At 48.8% G+C, this 18,447-nt stretch overlaps 1 protein-coding gene across 2 annotated transcripts in view; it reads right to left on the bottom strand.

The window, feature by feature from the left end:
• Positions 1–18,447, bottom strand: part of Stxbp1 (syntaxin binding protein 1) — a 62,580-nt gene that overhangs the window by 16,302 nt on the left and 27,831 nt on the right. For both annotated transcript variants that reach the window (XM_048432139.3, XM_048432140.3), the window contains exons 3-13: positions 18,316–18,397; positions 16,322–16,398; positions 15,200–15,278; positions 13,375–13,478; positions 10,974–11,122; positions 8,146–8,230; positions 7,288–7,418; positions 5,140–5,247; positions 3,721–3,781; positions 2,344–2,409; positions 1,660–1,740 (exon numbers count right to left, since the gene is read on the bottom strand). In XM_048432139.3, the coding sequence (XP_048288096.1) occupies positions 1,660–1,740; positions 2,344–2,409; positions 3,721–3,781; positions 5,140–5,247; positions 7,288–7,418; positions 8,146–8,230; positions 10,974–11,122; positions 13,375–13,478; positions 15,200–15,278; positions 16,322–16,398; positions 18,316–18,397 (1,023 nt within the window). The remainder of the gene's footprint in view (positions 1–1,659; positions 1,741–2,343; positions 2,410–3,720; positions 3,782–5,139; positions 5,248–7,287; positions 7,419–8,145; positions 8,231–10,973; positions 11,123–13,374; positions 13,479–15,199; positions 15,279–16,321; positions 16,399–18,315; positions 18,398–18,447) is intronic.

Genomic DNA, 18,447 nt, shown 5'->3' with positions numbered 1-18,447 from the left:
GGTACCGGGGGCTCCTTTTCCTCTCAGGACCCCAGGAGTTTACATAAACGGTGACCTCACATTCAGGTGCGGTCTGAGGAAGGCAGGACTCCTCTTCCTGGCCTCTCACCAGCGCTCAGCAGGAAGAAAGCAGACTGGGTCTCACCCCGTAACTCTGGCTGACCTGGGGCACACTATCTAGCCCAGGCTGATCTTGAACTCAAGAAATCCTCCTGCCTCTCCTTCCTTAAGGCTGAGATTAAAAATGTGAACTATACCCCCACTTTCGTTTTTAAACACACATACACACACACACATGCTTCTATATACACACATGCACACTCACTCATACACACTTGCACACCCGCTCACACACACACACTCACACACACATACATACACTCACACACACTCACACACTCACACACACACATGTTTATGTTCCATGTTAGTGTGAGTGCCACGGTGCACAGTGGAGGTCAGAGGACAGCTTGTGAGGTTCATCCTCCTTCCATCACCTTGGTTCCAGGGACTGAACTCAGGCTGCCAGGCCTGGCAGGAAGCACTTCTATCTGCTGGGCCATTCTGCCAGTCCTAGGGCATAGTCTCTAAGCTCAGGGAAACACAACTCGCAACTAGTTCAATCTTTTTTTATTTTTTTCAAAATTTATTAAGTATACAGTGTTCTGTCTGTATGTATGCCTGCAGGCTAGAAGAGGGCACCAGACCTCATTACAGATGGTTGTGAGTCACCATGTGGTTGCTGGGAATTGAATTTAGCACCTTTAGTAGAGCAGGTAATGCTCTTAACCACTGAGCCATTACCAAATTTTGATTTTGGTTTTTTGTTTTGCGAGACAGGGTTTCTCACTGTAGCCCTGGCTGTCCTGGAACTAATTCTTGTAGACCAGGCTGGTCTTGAACTCACAGAGATTCACCTACCTCTGCCTTCTGAGTACTGGGACTAAAGGTATGCATTGCCACCACCACCCAGTCCTTTTTTTAATTTTTAGAGGCTAAAGGGCTGTTGAGTGTATGTGAGGCGTGGATCTGAGCTGAGACGGCTAAACCAAGAGGCTTGAAGTCAGCGACAAAACAGCTGTCACACAGCTTAGCGCCTTCGCCACGTTTCTAGTTTGGGTACTCTACACAGGTGGAAATGATGTCTGTGCTGTGAGTTAGCCAGTAGGGAAAAGGAAGCAGAGGACACCAAACACACCAGCAATGGCAGAAGTCCGTCTAAACTCAATCCCCAGGCCTGTGACTAGCAAGGTTTTGGGAGGACTCAGGCCCTGCTGCAGCATTGGCACCCCGGGCTCCAAAACTGGTCTCATCATAGCGGGACCAGGACACAGGAGAACACAAACATCAGCCAGCCCGGCCAGGCTCACAACCCCTCAGGACTGTCTTCTGCCATTCCAGGAAAAACAGAGCCTTTGGGAAAAGCCAGGCATGCAAAATTCAAATGGCACAGCACTCCAGATCCATCTAGGCCCTACCCGCCAGAGCGGAGCCAAACTGGCTCCACAACTGAGACAGCCGGGGTCATAGGCTCCCCCTTCTCTAGATCCTATGATTCTGAAAGATGTTCGAGATCGGAGGTTAACATTGTGGGGTGAATCACAATCACATTGCAGGGCAGGAGTTCTGCCATGCAAAAAAAAAGGAAGACAGCCCTACCTGCTCCACACGACAGAGCTTGTCCACGGTGCCTTGGTAATGCTTCATACAGTCCTCAGCAAGGTGCAGGTGGGTCGAATACTAGGAAAAGCACAAGACTCAGTGAAGGGGCAGTCACTGACTCACGGGACACTGAGCATCCTCACAAAAGACTCCAATGCCCACAGCTACGACAGAAAATGTATTATTGGGAGAGTGAGGTAAACCACGGCCTACAGGTGAGAAAGGAGAAATCTTTTAGGGGATGGGGTGGCACGAGGCACCCGTAAGTGATACAGGTTCACCTTTATGATCAGGACACAGAAGCCCTGAGGCTCCCATGGCCCTCTCTCTGATCAGCCACTCTGAGGGAAGCCAGAGCGGTGTGAGGACAGCCAGCACCCCCTAAGGCCTGTGTGGTGAGGACTGAGGCCTCCAGTCAACAGCAAGGGAGAAGAAAGAAGAAAGGAAAAGATGAAGAAGAGAGCAGGGACAGGAAATGAGGTTTCAGCCTTTCTTCAGTCTCCCTTTCCTTCCTCTCCTAAGGCAAATTCCGTCTAAAATCTGCAGATTTCCATGAATGGACTGGGACAGCAGGGCATGGGAAATATTGCAGCTCGGCTCCTCCCAGCCAGACGATCTGGGTGTGGTGGGGGGTAGTGGGAGGTGGGGGGCAAGGGAGAAGGGGGAGGGGCGTCTCCGTACCTTGCTGAGCTCCTTCTGGTACTGGGGCATTTTCTTCAGCATCTGGGACAGGTCTCGCATGGTGGTCTATGGGAAGGAAGCACGGTGTCACTAGAACTAAGGGAGCCTTGTGAAGCTGAAGGGCACATGACAGGACAGCGGCCACTTTAGACTCCACAAGGGTCCACTCAAGGACACAAATGCTGTCTGGGTGGTGGTGGTGCACACCTTCAATCCTAGCACTCAGGAGGCAGGGGCAGGCGGATCTCTGTGAGTCTGAGGCCAACCTGGTCTACAAGAGCTAGTTCCAGGACAGGCACCAAAGCTACACAGAGACACCCTGTCTTGAAAATCAAACAAAAACCAAAACCAAAATAAAAAAAAAAAGGTCACAAATGTAGTCACAACTGTCACCAGGTGGAGAACTAAACCCTGATGTCTAGCTATAAATTTTTAAAATTAGATATGTTTTTTACTTTTATTGCATAAACTTAAAAGATTTATACAACTACATGTCTGAGCGTGGGTTTATGCACATTTGAATTCGGGTGTCAGTGGAGGCCAGAAGAAAGCATTGGATTCTCTGGATCTGAAGTTACAGACAGTTGTGGGTCGATGTGGGTTCCTAGAACTGCACTTGGGTCCTCCGCAAGAGCAGTAAGTGCTCTTAATCACTGAGCCGTCTCCCCAACCTTTTAAGTTATACTTTAATAGTGAGTCTGTGTGCAAATGCACACGCACGAACACCACAGCACACTCATCTGTTTGGGGACAGCTTGCAGGAGGCAGTTTTCTCCTGACATGTGGCTTCCAGGAACTACAGGCTTAGGCTGTCAGGCTTGGCAGCACGTGCCTCCACCTGCTGAACCATCTTGGTTGGGATTAAAGGCAAACACCACGTCTGGCTGGGCAGGACGTTTCGAACAGAGTAAAAAGAGGCCAGAGCCGGGGTGACCTCGGTAGGTGAGGTTATGAATTCTAAGTCCACCACAAGCTAAAGTACTCGTGATTCGTCTGGCTTAAGATCAGTTATGCTCCTAAATGGTAAATCCTAATCCTCGGGGTATGAGAAAGCAGCTGTCCACAGACACCGGAAGACAAGGACTCTTTCAGAAAGAGGACCTGTCTGTTGTGCTAGAGATCGAACCAAGGTCTGTGCTGTGAAGCAAGCACTCTATCACTGACCCACATCTCATGCTCCACATCTCCATGGGTTTTTTTTTTAGGTATGAATCTTAAATGTAAAAATAAAGCAGACAATTAGTGAGGGAGAAATATGACCCTGTCCACTCCCTAGTGGGACACAGAGAAAACAGGGACTGACCCTCAGGGTGTCTGGGCACTGGCATGACTTACTAATCCCCCCCCCCAAGGACTTCTAGACATGAGTGGGCTTACCTTCTCTCCAGTATTCATCCTCTTGCTAGAGGAAAAGTCCTTCAGAGACCGGGTGACCTCCCTGCAAAATGGGGGGAGGCAGCCATGCTCAACACAGGGCCCCAGGCTCTCTGCAGAGACCACTGAAGCCACATGCAGCTGGGACTAGGTGGCAACTCTCTTCCCACTGAGGGATGCGTTTAAAGTGAAGGATACAGGATACATGCTCTTCTCGCTGATCTAAACCACTGGTCTCCAGGACAGGGTGTGTCAGACGGCTCAAGGGGCAAGGGGGACAGTACTGGGTGTCCACTTATGTTTATTTTCTTTTCCAAATGCACACAATTGAAACATTCATGTTTTATGTTTGGAAAATACAGATCTATGTAGTATATGACTCTGTCATAAATAAATTTAGTAACAAGAAATGTCAGTCAGGATTTCCTCCCCAGTACTGGGCATGGTGGTATACATCTTAATCCCAGCAGAGGCAGGGGATCTCTGAGTTTGAGACCAGCCTTGTCTACAGAGCGAGTTCTAGGACAGCCGGGGTTACACAGAGAAACCCTGTCTTGAAAAACAACAAGAAAAAAAATCTTCCCCCATTAAAACACTATTTTTGTGGAGCTGGGGGTGGAAGCCAGGGCCTTGTCAATGGCAGGAAAAAGCTCCGCCTCTGAGCTGCATCCTAAGCCTGGGGCTCAGTATTATTTTTTCAAGATTTATTTATTATGTATAAAATGCTCTGCCTGCATGTAGGCCTGTATGCCAGAAGAGGGCACCAGATCTCATTATAGGTACCTGGGAGGCACCACGTGGTTGCTGGGACTTGAACTCAGGTCCTCTGGATGAGTGAGCAGTCAGTGTTCTTAACCTCTGAGCCATCTCTCCAGCCCAGTTCAGTATTTCTTAAGGCTGAGTGATCAAAGTTTTGGTAGCCACTTCCCTAAACAGAACCACCGAAGGGAGCAAAGCCTTCCTACTTTTCCTCGTGGATTTCATGAGGATACTCCAGATGGAGATGAGTGTGGCTTTCTGGAAAGGTCTGCTGTCTCCTTCTAACCGTGTTTACACATGGGAACATCATGAGCTCTCTCAAGGGGTGCCTCAGTTGGAGGACCAGTTGAGGCCTGCCTGGCAGCTCCGGGGAAGTCAGCGGGATGGACTGGCTTCAGCACTCCATGTTTACGAGGCGCTCCTCTGAGAGTGCCACCCATGCTTCCCCAGAGTCCTCAGAATGCCTGTCCTGAGCGGTGTGTGTTTTAAGTTGGTGAAGTTGGAAAAGCACGCATGCAAGGAGCAGGAAACCAGTCAGTTTTGACAGCATGTTAGCGACTTTGCCAAGAGGATGAGTTCATTCGCCAAGCAGCTAGGTGTATATAGCCACTCCCAGCCCAGGGTTCGGGGCCCACCCAGGGGAAGGTGCAGCAGGGTTCTTACTGGGACACCTCTGCGATGTGCTTGTGGCGCAGTGCGATCCATAGGTCGTCATCCTCATCCAGAAGAACCTCCTTCACCCGCGCCTCTCCAATGCCGCTGGTCTCGTATCTGCAGGAGAAAGGACCTGGGTGGCCTGTCTCCCCATGGCACCTTCTAGGCCCCCTCTGGATGCTTTGTTGGTTTTTTTTTTTAAAGATTTATTTATTTATTATGTATACAACATTCCTTCCATGTATCCCTGCAGGCCAGAAGAGGGCACCAGATCTCATTACAGATGGCTGTGAGCCACCATGTGGTTGCTGGGAATTGAACTCAGGACCTCTGAAAGAGCAGTCAGTGCTCTTAACCTCTGAGCCATCTCTCCAGCCCGCTTTGTTGGTTTTATGAGACATGATTTCATGTATAATCCAGGCCAGCTCCAAGCTAAAATAGCTAAGACAGGCCTTGAACTCTCGATCCTCCTGCCTGCACCTCCCAAGTGCTGGGATCACAGGTGTGCACCACCACACCCTGATGTCTCCTTCGGTCCCTAAGGATAACAACTGTGTTCTCAACTGCCAGCTGATCCCGGGCGTGGCTCATAACGCCACTGACCACCTGACAGCTGGCCAGGTCACCTGGGACAACACCAAGAGGGCAATTCCCTGGGCAAAGAGAAACGGTTCTGCCCAAAGCCAACAACCTGGGAGGAAGTCCGGGCAGGAATCCCAGGGAGATTCCAAAAGGGAGAAGGGCTGAAAGCCATGGATATTTTTAGAATATTCATTTTTAAATTGGTTAATTAATTGAGATAAGGTATAGTCCTGGCTACACTAGAACTTGCTTATGTAGACCAGGCTGGCCTTGAACTCACAGATCCTCCTGCTTCTGCCTCCCAGTGCTGGGATTAAAGACATGCGCCACCATAGACAGCAGAATTTTTATTTTTTTAAAAAGATGTGATAGGGCTGGAGAGATGGCTCAGTGATTAAGAGGACTGTCTGTTCTTCCAAAGGTCCTGAGTTCAGTTCCCAGCAACCGCATGGTGGCTCACAACCATCTGTAATGGGGTCTGGTGCCCTCTTCTGGCCTGCAGGCAGAGTACTGAGAATATTGTATGCATGATAAATAAGTAAATCTTTAAAAAAAAAAAGATGTGCTAAAAACAAAAAACAAACAAACAAAAAGATGTGTTTATTTTATATATGTTTGAGTGTTTAGCTGTATGTATGGATATATGTGTAACATGTGAGTGCCTGATGCCCACAGAGGCCAGAAGAATGTATTAGCTCCCCTGGAACTAGAATGACAGACAGTTTTAAGTCTCTTTGTGGGTGCTGGAAACTGAACCCTGTCTTCTGCAAGAGAAGCCAGTGCTCCTAACCACTGAGCCATCTCTCCAGCCCTAGAATCATTTCACTTATTTTTATTTATTTATTTTTGGTTTTTCAAGACAAGGTTTCTCTGTGTAACAGCCCTAGTTATCCTGGAACTAGCTCTCGCAGACCAGGCTGGCCTCGAACTCACAGAGATCCGCCTGCCTCTGCCTCCCGAAGGCTGGGATTAAAGGCGTGCGCTCATTTTATTTATTATGTTTGGGTTTTGCCTGCATTTATGTCCATGCATCACTTGCATGCCTGGTGGCTGTGGAGGTCAGGAAAGGGCATCAGGTCCCCTGGAACTAGAGTTACAGATAGTTGTGGGTTCTGGGAATCGAATTCAGGTCCTCTGGAAGAACAACCAGTGCTCTTAACTACTGCGCTACGGCTCCAGCCCCAGAACCTCTATTGTAAGGCCACTCTTTGTTCTGAGACAGGCTCTCACAGTAAGTTGTCCAGACTGGCCTCAAGCCCAGGACTTTTCTGTCTCAGGCTCCTGAGTGCTGAGATTACTGGTAGGTAATATTTTACATTTTATAAGGAAGAAAGCAGTTCCACTGCACAGAACAGTCAGTTAGAAATCCTGTTGAAATATTTTACCAGGACTGGAGAAATGGCTCAGTGGTTAAGGATATGTCCCCCCAAATATGCATATCATCATGACACACATGCACACTACACATACACACAAAGGTAAAAAGTGAAAAAACCACAAACAAATCCTTTTTCTTAGGCAGAGGAATTCCATCTGCAGAGCCCATCACTGTGGATCCTGTCACTTTCTACTTACTTGTAAACGTCATTTTCGATAGGCAGCAGGTCATAACTCATAGCCTGAAAAGTCAATTCATGAAGCACAGGAGAGCTGGGGTCAAAGCCACGATCCAGGATCAGGAGCTGGGACCGTGCCTTGTCGGGACCCTGGCAAGAAACAGAGAGATGCTTCAAAAGCCACACAACCAACTTGAGTGACTCCAATTAAGGGAACTGCTTTGCTACAGAGCTGCAGGAATTGCGCTCAGTGGGTGCTGTGCCTGGTGCCCAACAAGAGAACCTGTTCCTGCAGGGGATGTGCCGGTTTACCAGGGGCCTCCTGACACAGCCCTGAAGCTATGTAACAGAGCACAAGTTCACGATGAATGGGTGGCTAACCGGAGTGAGCACCCAACACTGAGGGGTTCAAGCACAAGTCCACAGCACTAACGGAAGAGTTCTGTGTCTGAGGATCTGCTAGGGTCACACACACTAAGGAAGCACGCACTCCGCCACTGGGCAGTGCCCTAGCCCCCAGCTCTGTATCTCAGCGGCAGCGTTGGTGACACAAAACTCCGTATGTGTTAAGCGTGCAGAGAACCGTGCATGTGCGGAGTACATGCATGAACTTGTGGAGGCAGTGAGGCGACCGCCTGCTGTCAACTCGCTGTCTTTGCTAGTCTGCTACTGGAGAGCTCCCTGGGCATTCAGGCTGAAGCTGGGAGGACAAACAGAACATTCTGAATGCTTCTGCCTCAGCCTGCCCCAGAGGCACGGGCGCTTCACTGGAGATCACATTCCCTCTGTGAGCTGCAGGGCTATGCCCGGCTCAAGGTCGGTCACACAAACACTATTTACTCAGAATGAAGGCCTTGCCGTCCAAGGCCAGGCTTACCTCCCCCATTGTGGGGTCATCCGCTTTGTAAGCGTCCAGCTTGTCCTGGATCAGCTGAGCCAGCAAGGCATTGTCCTTGTATTCCCTGACCAAAGGAGAAAGACAGAAGGTAAGCCACCTGTGCATCTAAATAACATGCCAAGAACCTCTAGGCAGGACGCCAGCAGTGCAGGAGAGGTGGGAGCTTTTTCTGTATTAGAATTTTTACCATCAGAATGGACCCATGTATGTGAGGCTGGCAGCACGCGCTTAGAATCCTGGCACTTGGGAGGCTCAGAAAGAATAGCCAGTACAAGTTTAAGGCCAGCCCGGGCTACATAGCAAGACCCTGTCTCCAGAATAAACAAACAAGCAAACTCATATGCTACGTATGGAGTTTAAAAAGAAAAATCAAGGGGCTGGAGAGATGGCTCAGCAGTTAAGAGCATTGCCTGCTCTTCCAAAGGTCCTGAGTTCAATTCCCAGCAACCACATGATGGCTCACAACCATCTGTAATGAGGTCTGGTGCCCTCTTCTGGCCTTCAGCCATACATGGAGACAGAATGTTGTATATATAATAGATAAATTTGTGTATTTTTAAAAAAAATAAATAAATAAAAAGAAAAGAAAAAGAAAAATCAAGTACTCTGCTTAGTACCTAGCCTGTAAAAGATTTTTCTTGTTTCTTCTTCTAGCTTAAGCAGAAGCAGAAATAATCTTCATTCCATTCAGCCCCCCTTGCCTCTTAGATGACAGGCCTGCAATCTGCACCTTCGCCAATCTCGGTGCCACTGCGGCTCTGTTCCCAGCTCAAGCTCCTGCTACTGTGTCAGGAAGATAGGCATACCCAAGCCTCAGCAGACCAGAACATAAGGGCAGGCTCACCCCCAGCCCTCAGAACCGCTCATCTCAGAGTAACACGCTGGCGGCCCTGGCCGTGCATCTGCTGGGCCTGAGTCGCACAGAGGCCTTGCTCCCTAGGCCGCAGTCTATCCTTTCTGCCCAGAGCTGTCAACACTCAAGCCCAGGCCTTCTGCTTGCATCTGGTAACCTGGCTCCACTGCCCCCTTCTGCTTCTCCTTGCCCTGATTTGCTTCCCTGTCCCAACCCCTCAGGAGGTCTCGTGAAATTAAACCTGCCCTACGTGGCTACTATGCCACACTACACCTGCTCTTTGCTTTCCCGAAGCCTTTGCTCATGCCAGCAGCAGAGTCAATGCCCTTACCCTTTCTTATTAACCTACTGCAATCTGAACCCACTTTTAAGACCTGTCACATGCCCACTCTACAGCCCTACCCTGTCCTAGGCTGGAGGCCTTTGCTCACTCTGGATGCCCCTAGCACTTGGATCTGCTGCTTGAAGGCACTGGTGAGCAGGGCCTTGGTGAGCACGTCCCTCACTCACTGGGATCCATCATTACTTGCTCGCTGATCCTCGGGAACATCTAAGGGTGGAACTGTGTCTTTAGTTCTAAGGCCCCCAGGACTCAGGAAGCGACGAGTCAATGACATTATAAAACCCACAGGGGCTGGAGAGATGGCTCAGTGGTTAAGAGCATTGCCTGCTCTTCCAAAGGTCCTGAGTTCAATTCCCAGCAACCACATGGTGGCTCACAACCATCTGTAATGAGGTCTGGTGCCCTCTTCTGGCCTGCAGACATATACACAGACAGAATATTGTATACATAATAAATAAATAAATATTAAAAAAAACAAAAACAAAAAAAACCCCACAGACCGGGGACTATAGAGATGGTTCAGAGGTTAGGAAGGTAGACTTCTCTTCCAGAGGACTCAAGTTCAATTCCCAGCACCCTATATTTTGGTTTTTTGAGACACGATTTCTCTGTGTATCCCTGGCTGTCCTGAAATTCATTCTGTAGTCCAGGCTGGCATCAAACGCAGGAATCCACCTGCCTCTGCCTTCCAAATGCTGGGGTAAAAGATGTGTACCATCACACCCAGTACTAAATCTTTTTTTTCCAAAGATTTTTTTATTAGTGATCTATACAGTGTCCTGTTTGTATGTATCCCTGCCTGCCAGAAGAAAGCACCAGATCTCATTACAGATGGTTGTGAGCCATCATGTGGTTGCTGGGAATTGAACTCTGGAAGAGCAGCCAGTGCTCTTAACCTCTGAGCCATCTCTCCAGCCCCTAAACCTTTTTTAAAGATTCAAAGACTGGCTGGGTGGTGTCAGTACATGGCTTTAATCTTAGCACAAGGAGAGGCAGAGGCAGGTGAATCTCCAAGTCTGAGAACATCCTGGGCTATGTAGTGAGTTCCACAACAGTTAGGGCTTTGTAGAAAAACTCTATCTCAAAAAACCCAATACATATATATGTACATGTATGTATGTGCATACATATGTGTACATGCGTACACACATACACATATCTCCAAAGACTGCCCTTTAGAGAATTATTCACTGTACCCACCTCCCTCCCTCCATCTCTCTCTCTTTCTCAATTTTGAATCAGGGTCTTATGTAGCCCAGGCTGGCCTCAAACTCGCTGTGTGTCTGAGAACAGTCGTAAACTGCTGATCTCTCTGCCTCAGCCACCCATGTGAGTGGCACAGGGGTTTACATTTTGATATTCAGTAACTAAATATACATATGCTCTTTTCTGGATGTGCTAAAAGGTAAAATAATTGACAGAATATTTTTATTGATAATTTTTGTGACATGTGCGTGGAGGCATGTAAGCATGGCACATGTGCATGGGTGTGAAGACAGCTTTGTGGAATTGGTTCTCTCCTTCCATCTGTTCATGGGTTCCGGGAATTGAACTCAGGTACTTGTGGGACACAAAATACGCCATCCAGAGCAGCCCAGCATGCTGCCTTACCCCCGATACCGCACAGCTGGGTACTCCTTTAGGGTGGCACACAAGGTTGCAATCTGCTCTGCCAGGCGTTCCAGAATAGGATTCTTCATCTGAGCCTTGTGAGGACTGTAGAAGCTTTGGAAGGAATCAGCAGAGTCCAGGGAATACACCTACGAGGAGAAAACAGGCAGGGGCTGTAAGTCCTAGAGGTGAACAGCTGGAGCATCCGCGCCCCGGCGGCCTGCTGCACGCTCTGTTTACCCCAGTGCCAGGTACTCCCACTATCAGTGACCCCGGGGAGCCGGACACATACTAGGGGAAGACAGACATTAAACACAATGAAAAGGAAATTGTATGAGGTCGAGGACTTGACATAAAATTGAGTATAAAGAATGAAGCAGGTGAAGGGTGCCCTGGACAGCTACAAGGGGAGGGTGCCTGGACCCAGGCAGGAGGATCTCTGAGGAGGGTTTCAAGGAGCTGAGGGTGTCTTGCCAGCAGAAGACTTCCGTGAGGAGGGAAGAGTGATGCCAAGGATCTTAGGGTGTGTGCGCCTGGGGGAGGTCACTGCAAGGGTTCATAGGTCAGTTTGAGTTTGCTTTCAATAAACAAAGGATGAGCTGGAGATTGTGCCACAACTGTGGGCAAATAAGGGAGCTTTTTATAGGTTTAATAATATCCTGTCTTCGGCAAACGACTTTAAGTACTCCCTCCTCCTCCCACCCCTTCTGGTGAAGACTGTGGAAGTGAGAATTCTCTTTAAGATGGAGTATAGCAGCTATCAAAATGCTCCCAAGTTCTTACTCGTGTAAACTACCTGGACTTCATTTTAAAAGTGGTCACTTTTATTATTATTTTTATTACCATTATTGAAACTAGGACTTGCTCTGTAGTTCAAGATGATTTGGAACTCACTACTTAGCTCAGGCTGGTCTTGGATTTAAGGTACTTCTCCCTCAGAATCCCAAGTGCTGGAATCATAAGGATGAGACTTTTTACCTTAAATAGTGATTTCATTCATTTATTTAGTTTGAGAGAAGGTCTCTCTATGCAGTCCTGGCTGATCTGGAACTCAGTCTATAGACCAGGCTGACCTCAAATTCACAGAGATCTGCCTGCCTCTGCCTTTAGTCCTGGCAAAAAAAAATGGTTTTTAAAACTTACTGTTTCTCTGCTGGGTGGAGGTGGCACATGCCTTTTGCCTTTAATCCCAGCACTTGAAAGACAGAGGCAGGTGGATCTCTGTGAGTTCAAAGCCAGCCTGGTCTACAACGTGAGTTCCAGGACACAGAGAAACCCTGTCTTGAAAATCAAACGAAACCAAAAAACTTACTATTTTTCATGTTTTCTGAACTATAATATGCTCTATGTGCTAAAGCTGGATTCTGTTTAATTCAGTGATGGTGGGGTTCGAAGTGAAGGGAGTAAATATATACAGCTCTCCAGCAGGAGACAGGCTCAGGACAAGCAGAAGGGCAGTGAGCCAGCTCTAACTCTTCCTGTGCACTCGCTCTCTCTCTCTCGCTCTCTCTCTCTCTCTCTCTCTCTCTCTCTCTCTTTCTCAGGCAGGGTCTCACGTAACCCTGACTCACCTCAAACTTGTTCTATAACTGAGGAAAACCTTGAATTCCGGATCCTTCTGCCTCCATTCACCTCCCAAGTGCTAGGAACACAGACCTGTGCCATCACGCTCAGCTTATAAAAACCCAGTTCAAGGCTTCCCGCATTCTAGGCAAACACTACCAACCAAGCTGCGCCCCTAGGCCCACAGCTCTCTAACATAGGCTCCCCTACAGTTTTTGCAGCTGATCCATAAAGATCCAGTAGACATCTTTCATCACCACAGGACGAATATCAACCCTGTGGCTTCTGATGCCTTTTGCCCAGAGAAAACATTTAGACAGGTCCTAAAAGTATTCAAATAAATTTTATATGTGCGCTCACAGTCGGCTTCACCTCTGCGAACCTACAGCTTTGCTGTTGTTTTTCTTCCCCCACGGGAAGGACCTTGCTGTTGGGGCCTTTGGGTGAGGCCGAGTGAAATGCTAGCAGCTGATGACGGAGGTGACCATCTGTTCTCGCAGCACATGACAAGCTGGGGCTAATGCCAATAAAAACAGACTCCTTTGCGGCAGATGGGCGCTCTGCTCTCTGCCCCTCCTCTCCTCCCTCTTTTAGGAATGGCTACTTTGGGTTATTCGAGGAGTCGGTCAAGACGAGTGAGCGGTGATCAATGGTGACACATACAAGGGACACAGTGACCACAAGCATCAGCAACGGCAGGTGACTGAGATGACGTGGTGGACAGACGCATGGAAGACCATTTCCCTTAAATAAACACTGCACAGAACACCACATGCTGATTCAGAAAACGATCCCTTCCCCTCCCCAACTGATACAATAACGAGAAAACAGACTGCACCTGGGACTCATAGGGCAGAAACGCAATGTTGATTTCCGTCAGCGTCTTGATGACTTTGGCTGCCCGGGATTTCACCAGCTCGTTAAACAGGGCGTCTGGACACGCTGCAAGAACAAAGACGACTGTGGGGTTTCCGTCCATCCGCTGACTCAGCCAGCAGCTGCGACGTCACTGCAGCCCCCGTTCTACTCAGACTTTTAAAAAGGCACCTAGGAAGTTCACCCCATCCTCAAGGTATCAGCACCTTGAGGTGTAGAAGAAGTGGAAACCCACCTGCAGGCCCAGCGAACAGACTGAGATATGAGAGCTAACAAAAACTATTTGGGCATCCCGCGGGAAAGAAAAAAACAGAGGTCACTAAGAAAGGGTGGGGAGGAAAGCACCCAGAGCGCATGTGTATGGTGAAGGAAGACGACCAGGGGCCAAGAGCAGCAGTGCAGGAGGCCCTGAAGGGCCAGCGTGCCCTCTAGACCGCAAAGACAGCTGAGGTGTAGGGCGTTGTACTGGCCGACGGTCCCCAGCGCTGTCCCCTGCTTCTTCGGTCATCTCTAGGCTCTGTTCCTGGCTGCTCCCTTGCTGTATTCTCAGGGTGGCCTGTGGGGTTGTCCCGAGGGGAGGGTCTATCTGGTGAAGCTTGCCACTTTATCTCTGCAGCTACCTGGCTCCTAACGGCTTATTAACATACCCAAACCTGCACAAAATCAGAAAACCAACTCTGGGGCGACCACAGCTGCAGAGACATCAGAAGGGCTGGCTAATGAAGCCCCAAGGAACATTCTTCTCAACAGGAAGCTCTTCATTCTCAGAGGAGCTCATCACAAAAACTGTCTCTTTTGGTAGAGCTTGTGAGTGTGTGTGTGTGTGTGAACATGTGCATGTGTATGAGCAGTCATGTGTGTGTGAACACTTGTGCGTATGTGTGTACACTTATGCATATGTGTGAGCACTCATGTATGTACATGAACATGTGCATGTGTGTGAGCAGTCATGTGTGTGAACACTGTGCATGTGTATGTGAGAAGCCATGCATGTGTGTGAACACTTGTGCATGTGTGTATGTGAGCACTCATGCATGCATATGTATAAACACGTGCATTGTGTGAGCAGTCATGTGTGTATAAACATGTGGATGAGCAATCGTGCGTGTGTGAACACTTGTGCATATGTGTATGTGAGCACTAATGCATGCATGTGTATAAACATGTGCATGTGTGTGAGCAGTCATGCGTGTGTGCATGAACATGTGCATGTGTGTAAGGAGTCGTGTGTGTGAGCACATGCATGTGTGTGAGCAGTCATGTGTGTGAGCAGTCATGCGTGTGTGCATGAACATGTGCATGTGTGTAAGGAGTCGTGTGTGTGAGCACATGCATGTGTGTGAGCAGTCATGTGTGTGAGCAGTCATGCGTGTGTGCATGAACATGTGCATGTGTGTAAGGAGTCGTGTGTGTGAGCACATGCATGTGTGTGAGCAGTCATGTGTGTGAACACTTGTGCATTTGTGTGTGAGCACTCGTGCATGCATGTGTATGGATATGTGCATGTGTGTGAGCAGTCATGTGTGTGAGCAGTCATGCGTGTGTGTATGAACATGTGCATGTGTGTGAGCAGTCGTGCATGTATGTGAACACTTGTGCATGTGTGAGCACTCATGCATGTATGTGTATGAACACGTGCATGTGTGTGTCTTATACCGCTCATCTTCTCAAGGGAAAAGACTGAATAACTACAGCACATTTCTGCTGCCCCCTTCTCTCATGGCTCGCAGTGGAGCTATAAGGAAATGCTAACCTGGGCCAGTAGGAGCAGCTCACAAGGTACTTACAGTCTGTGAAGAACACATGGGCGGCCCGGTATTTAGCAGTCGGTGGGTCCTTAAAGTCACTGATGAGGGAGTGGACGGACTGTGAACAAGAACAAACGCCATTCAACTCAGTTTTAGAGTCAGAGCCACTGCTACCTGACCGAGCCAATCTGCACTGGAGCAAGGGCTTCTGACATGTGATCCAGGCACTGTGTTTGCTCAGAACCAGGTAGGACCAATTATTCCAGAATATAGCTGATTCCAGAATGACAAGTCAGTGCCACTGGGACCTGGGCTCCTGAGAACAGACCATGGAACTGTTCGGAATCTTCCAAAAGATTCATGTAGACGACACTATGGCACATTGGCTATAGAAGCCAGTGTGAAAACTAGGGGACTTTTTAATATTAAGAGCCCAAGCCTAAGGGTTTCTGTGCTGTGCTGAAACACATGGCCACAAGCAGCTTGGGAAGGAAAGGGTTGTTTCAGCTCACAGTTCCATCACTGTCTACCAGAGGGAAGGAAGGCAGGGTGGGCACCTGGAGGTGTGAGCTGAGGAGAAGGCCATGGAGGGGCGCTGTTGGCTGTCTGCTTTGAAAACACATATTATCCAGGACCACTTGGGCCTAGGAGTGGCACTGCCCACTCTGCGCTGGGCCCTCCCTACAGACTTGCCTATAGCCATCTGGTGGAGGCATTCTCTCAACTGAGGCTCCTTTTCCCTGGTACCTTTTAACTTGCATCAAACTGACAGAAAACAATCAGTCAAAAGGAGGGAGATGGTCCTTGTATGGATCTGAGCCAAGGAGGACAAATTTGAGTACTAGCTGGATACTGAAGAAATAAACCTGAAAACATAAACACCAAAGCCTGGCTGTGGAGCTACCTGGAGACAGCGTGAGGGAGACTGGAATGTCAGAGGCGGGGTTCGGAGTCAGCTCTGCCTTCCACTCTGCAAGCAGGTGCATCTCCTAAGGCTCAATTCCCTCCTTCTTGCACGAGGCCCCACCCCACCCACCTCTGACCAATGCTTAAAAAGAGCAGCGTGTTAAATGCTTACTTAACCTAGAAATGTCAGGCGTCCTATGCCACACAGCCTAAGCCCAACGTTTCAGCCTGAGCTGGGAACACTGGGGGATTTACCTTCTCCGACGGGGTAATGAGGTACACGGCCTCTAGGCTGGGGAGCGGCTCTCTGCGCTTGTTGATATCCTCCACAACTAGACAAAGACACAGTCCACAGTGATTAGGAGAACTAGAGGCCATCTGGCCAGGCCCTCGGACCGGCACAGGTGACGGTAGACAAGGAGCCTTTGCCCTTGCTTAAGCACCACGTCCCCAGGAGAGGAAGCCCACTGCTTCACTTCACCAGAGATACCTCACCACAGAAGACTCTCCCATCCAGCATGTATTCCTGGGCCCATTCAGAGAGGAAAGGCTTTGTTCTGTGAAGGACAGACTCTCTGCCCTCCTCATCTAAATGATCCCCTTGAATTCCCTGAGTTTATCTGTCAGCAACTACATTGAGCTGGAGCTACAGCTCCGTGGTGCCTGTGTGGAGCACTTGTCAAGGACACGCGTGGCCCGAGGTTCACCCTCCAGCACTGCACACCAGGCCACCAAGCCGCCCTTTCCTGGGCACTCCTAATGAGGCACTCAAACACATCTTCCACGTGACTGCATTTCTTCCAACAGCCTCAAGATGAAGTGCATTTTCTTTATAGGCACAGAGCAGGCAATGTAGACTAGGCTGGCCTTGATCCTCCTCCTCTGCCTCCCGAGTGCTGAGACTGTAGATGTGAGCCCCACACCAGGCTAGCCCAGATGATTACACAGCCGGCACTTTACTGATTGAGCGTTTCCAGCTATTTTCCTTCTATTGCTTGTGTTTATCAGAAGCAGCAGTGCAAATGTGAGCGGGAAGAGGCTGCCTGCTTCCACTGCTGTACGGTAGCCTGCACCTACTTAACCGTCCTACTTTTTTTTTGACATAGCATCTCACTCATAGCCCAGGCTGGTCCCAAACCTCACTACATAGCCCAGGCTACTCTTGAATTTATGGTAATTCCTCTTAATTTCTGAGTGTTGAGATTACAGACATGTGCCACCACATCCAACTACCCAGTCTCTTCTTTTTTTTCCTAATTGTTTTATTCTTGTCTATTGATCAAGCTGATATGTGTATGTGTGTAATGGAGGTCAGAGGAAAACCTATGGAAGTTGTTTCTCTCCATGTGGGTACCAGGTATCAAAGCCATTATCAGACATGGCAGTAATGTCTGTACCCACCAAGCAATATCACCAGCCCAACCTTTCCATACTTGATGGGTTCTGGCTGCTTTCACATTGACTTCTTGTGAGCAACAGTCTGCACACTCCTGTGTATGTTTGTGGGGCACACACCTGAGCTGGTTCAGAACACACATGTACTCTGAGTCTGCTGGGTCACAAGGCACACATACCTTAAACTTTATCGTATACTGCCAAGTGCTTTTTAGAGCAGCTATACGGACAGGCATTCATTCCACTGGGGATTACGTTCTTCTACTGCTTCACTGACCTTACGACCCTAATCTGGAGCACCCAGGTGTCTCAAAGCCCTCATCAGAATGAAGGTGAGTACTTTGCACCCATTTATCAGCTATTTGGGTCTCTTCTTTCATTAAATATTTGGGGTTTTCCCCCTATTTGGTAGAGTGCCACTTTGCTCTTAAAAATGTTTAGTTTCAAATGACATATATAGGTGTGTATCTTAGTGTGGGTTTGTGCACATTAGTGCAGTGTCCACGAAGGCCAGCAGAGGGCACTAGATCCCCCTGGTGAGTCACCTAATGTGGTGCTGGGAACTGAACGTGGGTCCTCTGAAAGAGCAGTACACACTCTTAACCACTGAGCCATCTCTCTAGCCCCAGTCTGTTTTCTCAATCTGGCCCTTCTATTTGACACTCCTTTAACATATGTTTAAGGAGCACCCAGCACTGCATTCTGTGAGGCCTCTAGTCAGGAAAGGAGTTTCAGGCACCACAGGGGCTTACAGTCTTAACACAAAGGTTGCTGGAAGCATCTAAATTCACAGGACAGTAATGAATAGGGAGGGTACAGCATGCTGCAAGGGAAGTGGCGAGTGCTGTGCTCACTTGTGATTCCCTCGGTCATGATGTCTGTCATCTTGCAGCAGGAGGACAGCATCCTCATGCTTAACTGGTCCACCACCAGCACCTGGAAGGAAGAGAACCAACCGCTCAGGGCTGCACAGCTCCCGCCCCCAT

This window comes from Myodes glareolus, chromosome 21, assembly GCF_982192425.1.
Source record: "Myodes glareolus chromosome 21, mMyoGla1.1, whole genome shotgun sequence".
In the NCBI taxonomy this organism is placed as follows: domain Eukaryota; kingdom Metazoa; phylum Chordata; class Mammalia; order Rodentia; family Cricetidae; genus Myodes; species Myodes glareolus.
The sequence above is the reverse complement of the archived record's forward strand: the minus strand, read 5'-3'. Positions and strand labels throughout refer to the sequence as shown.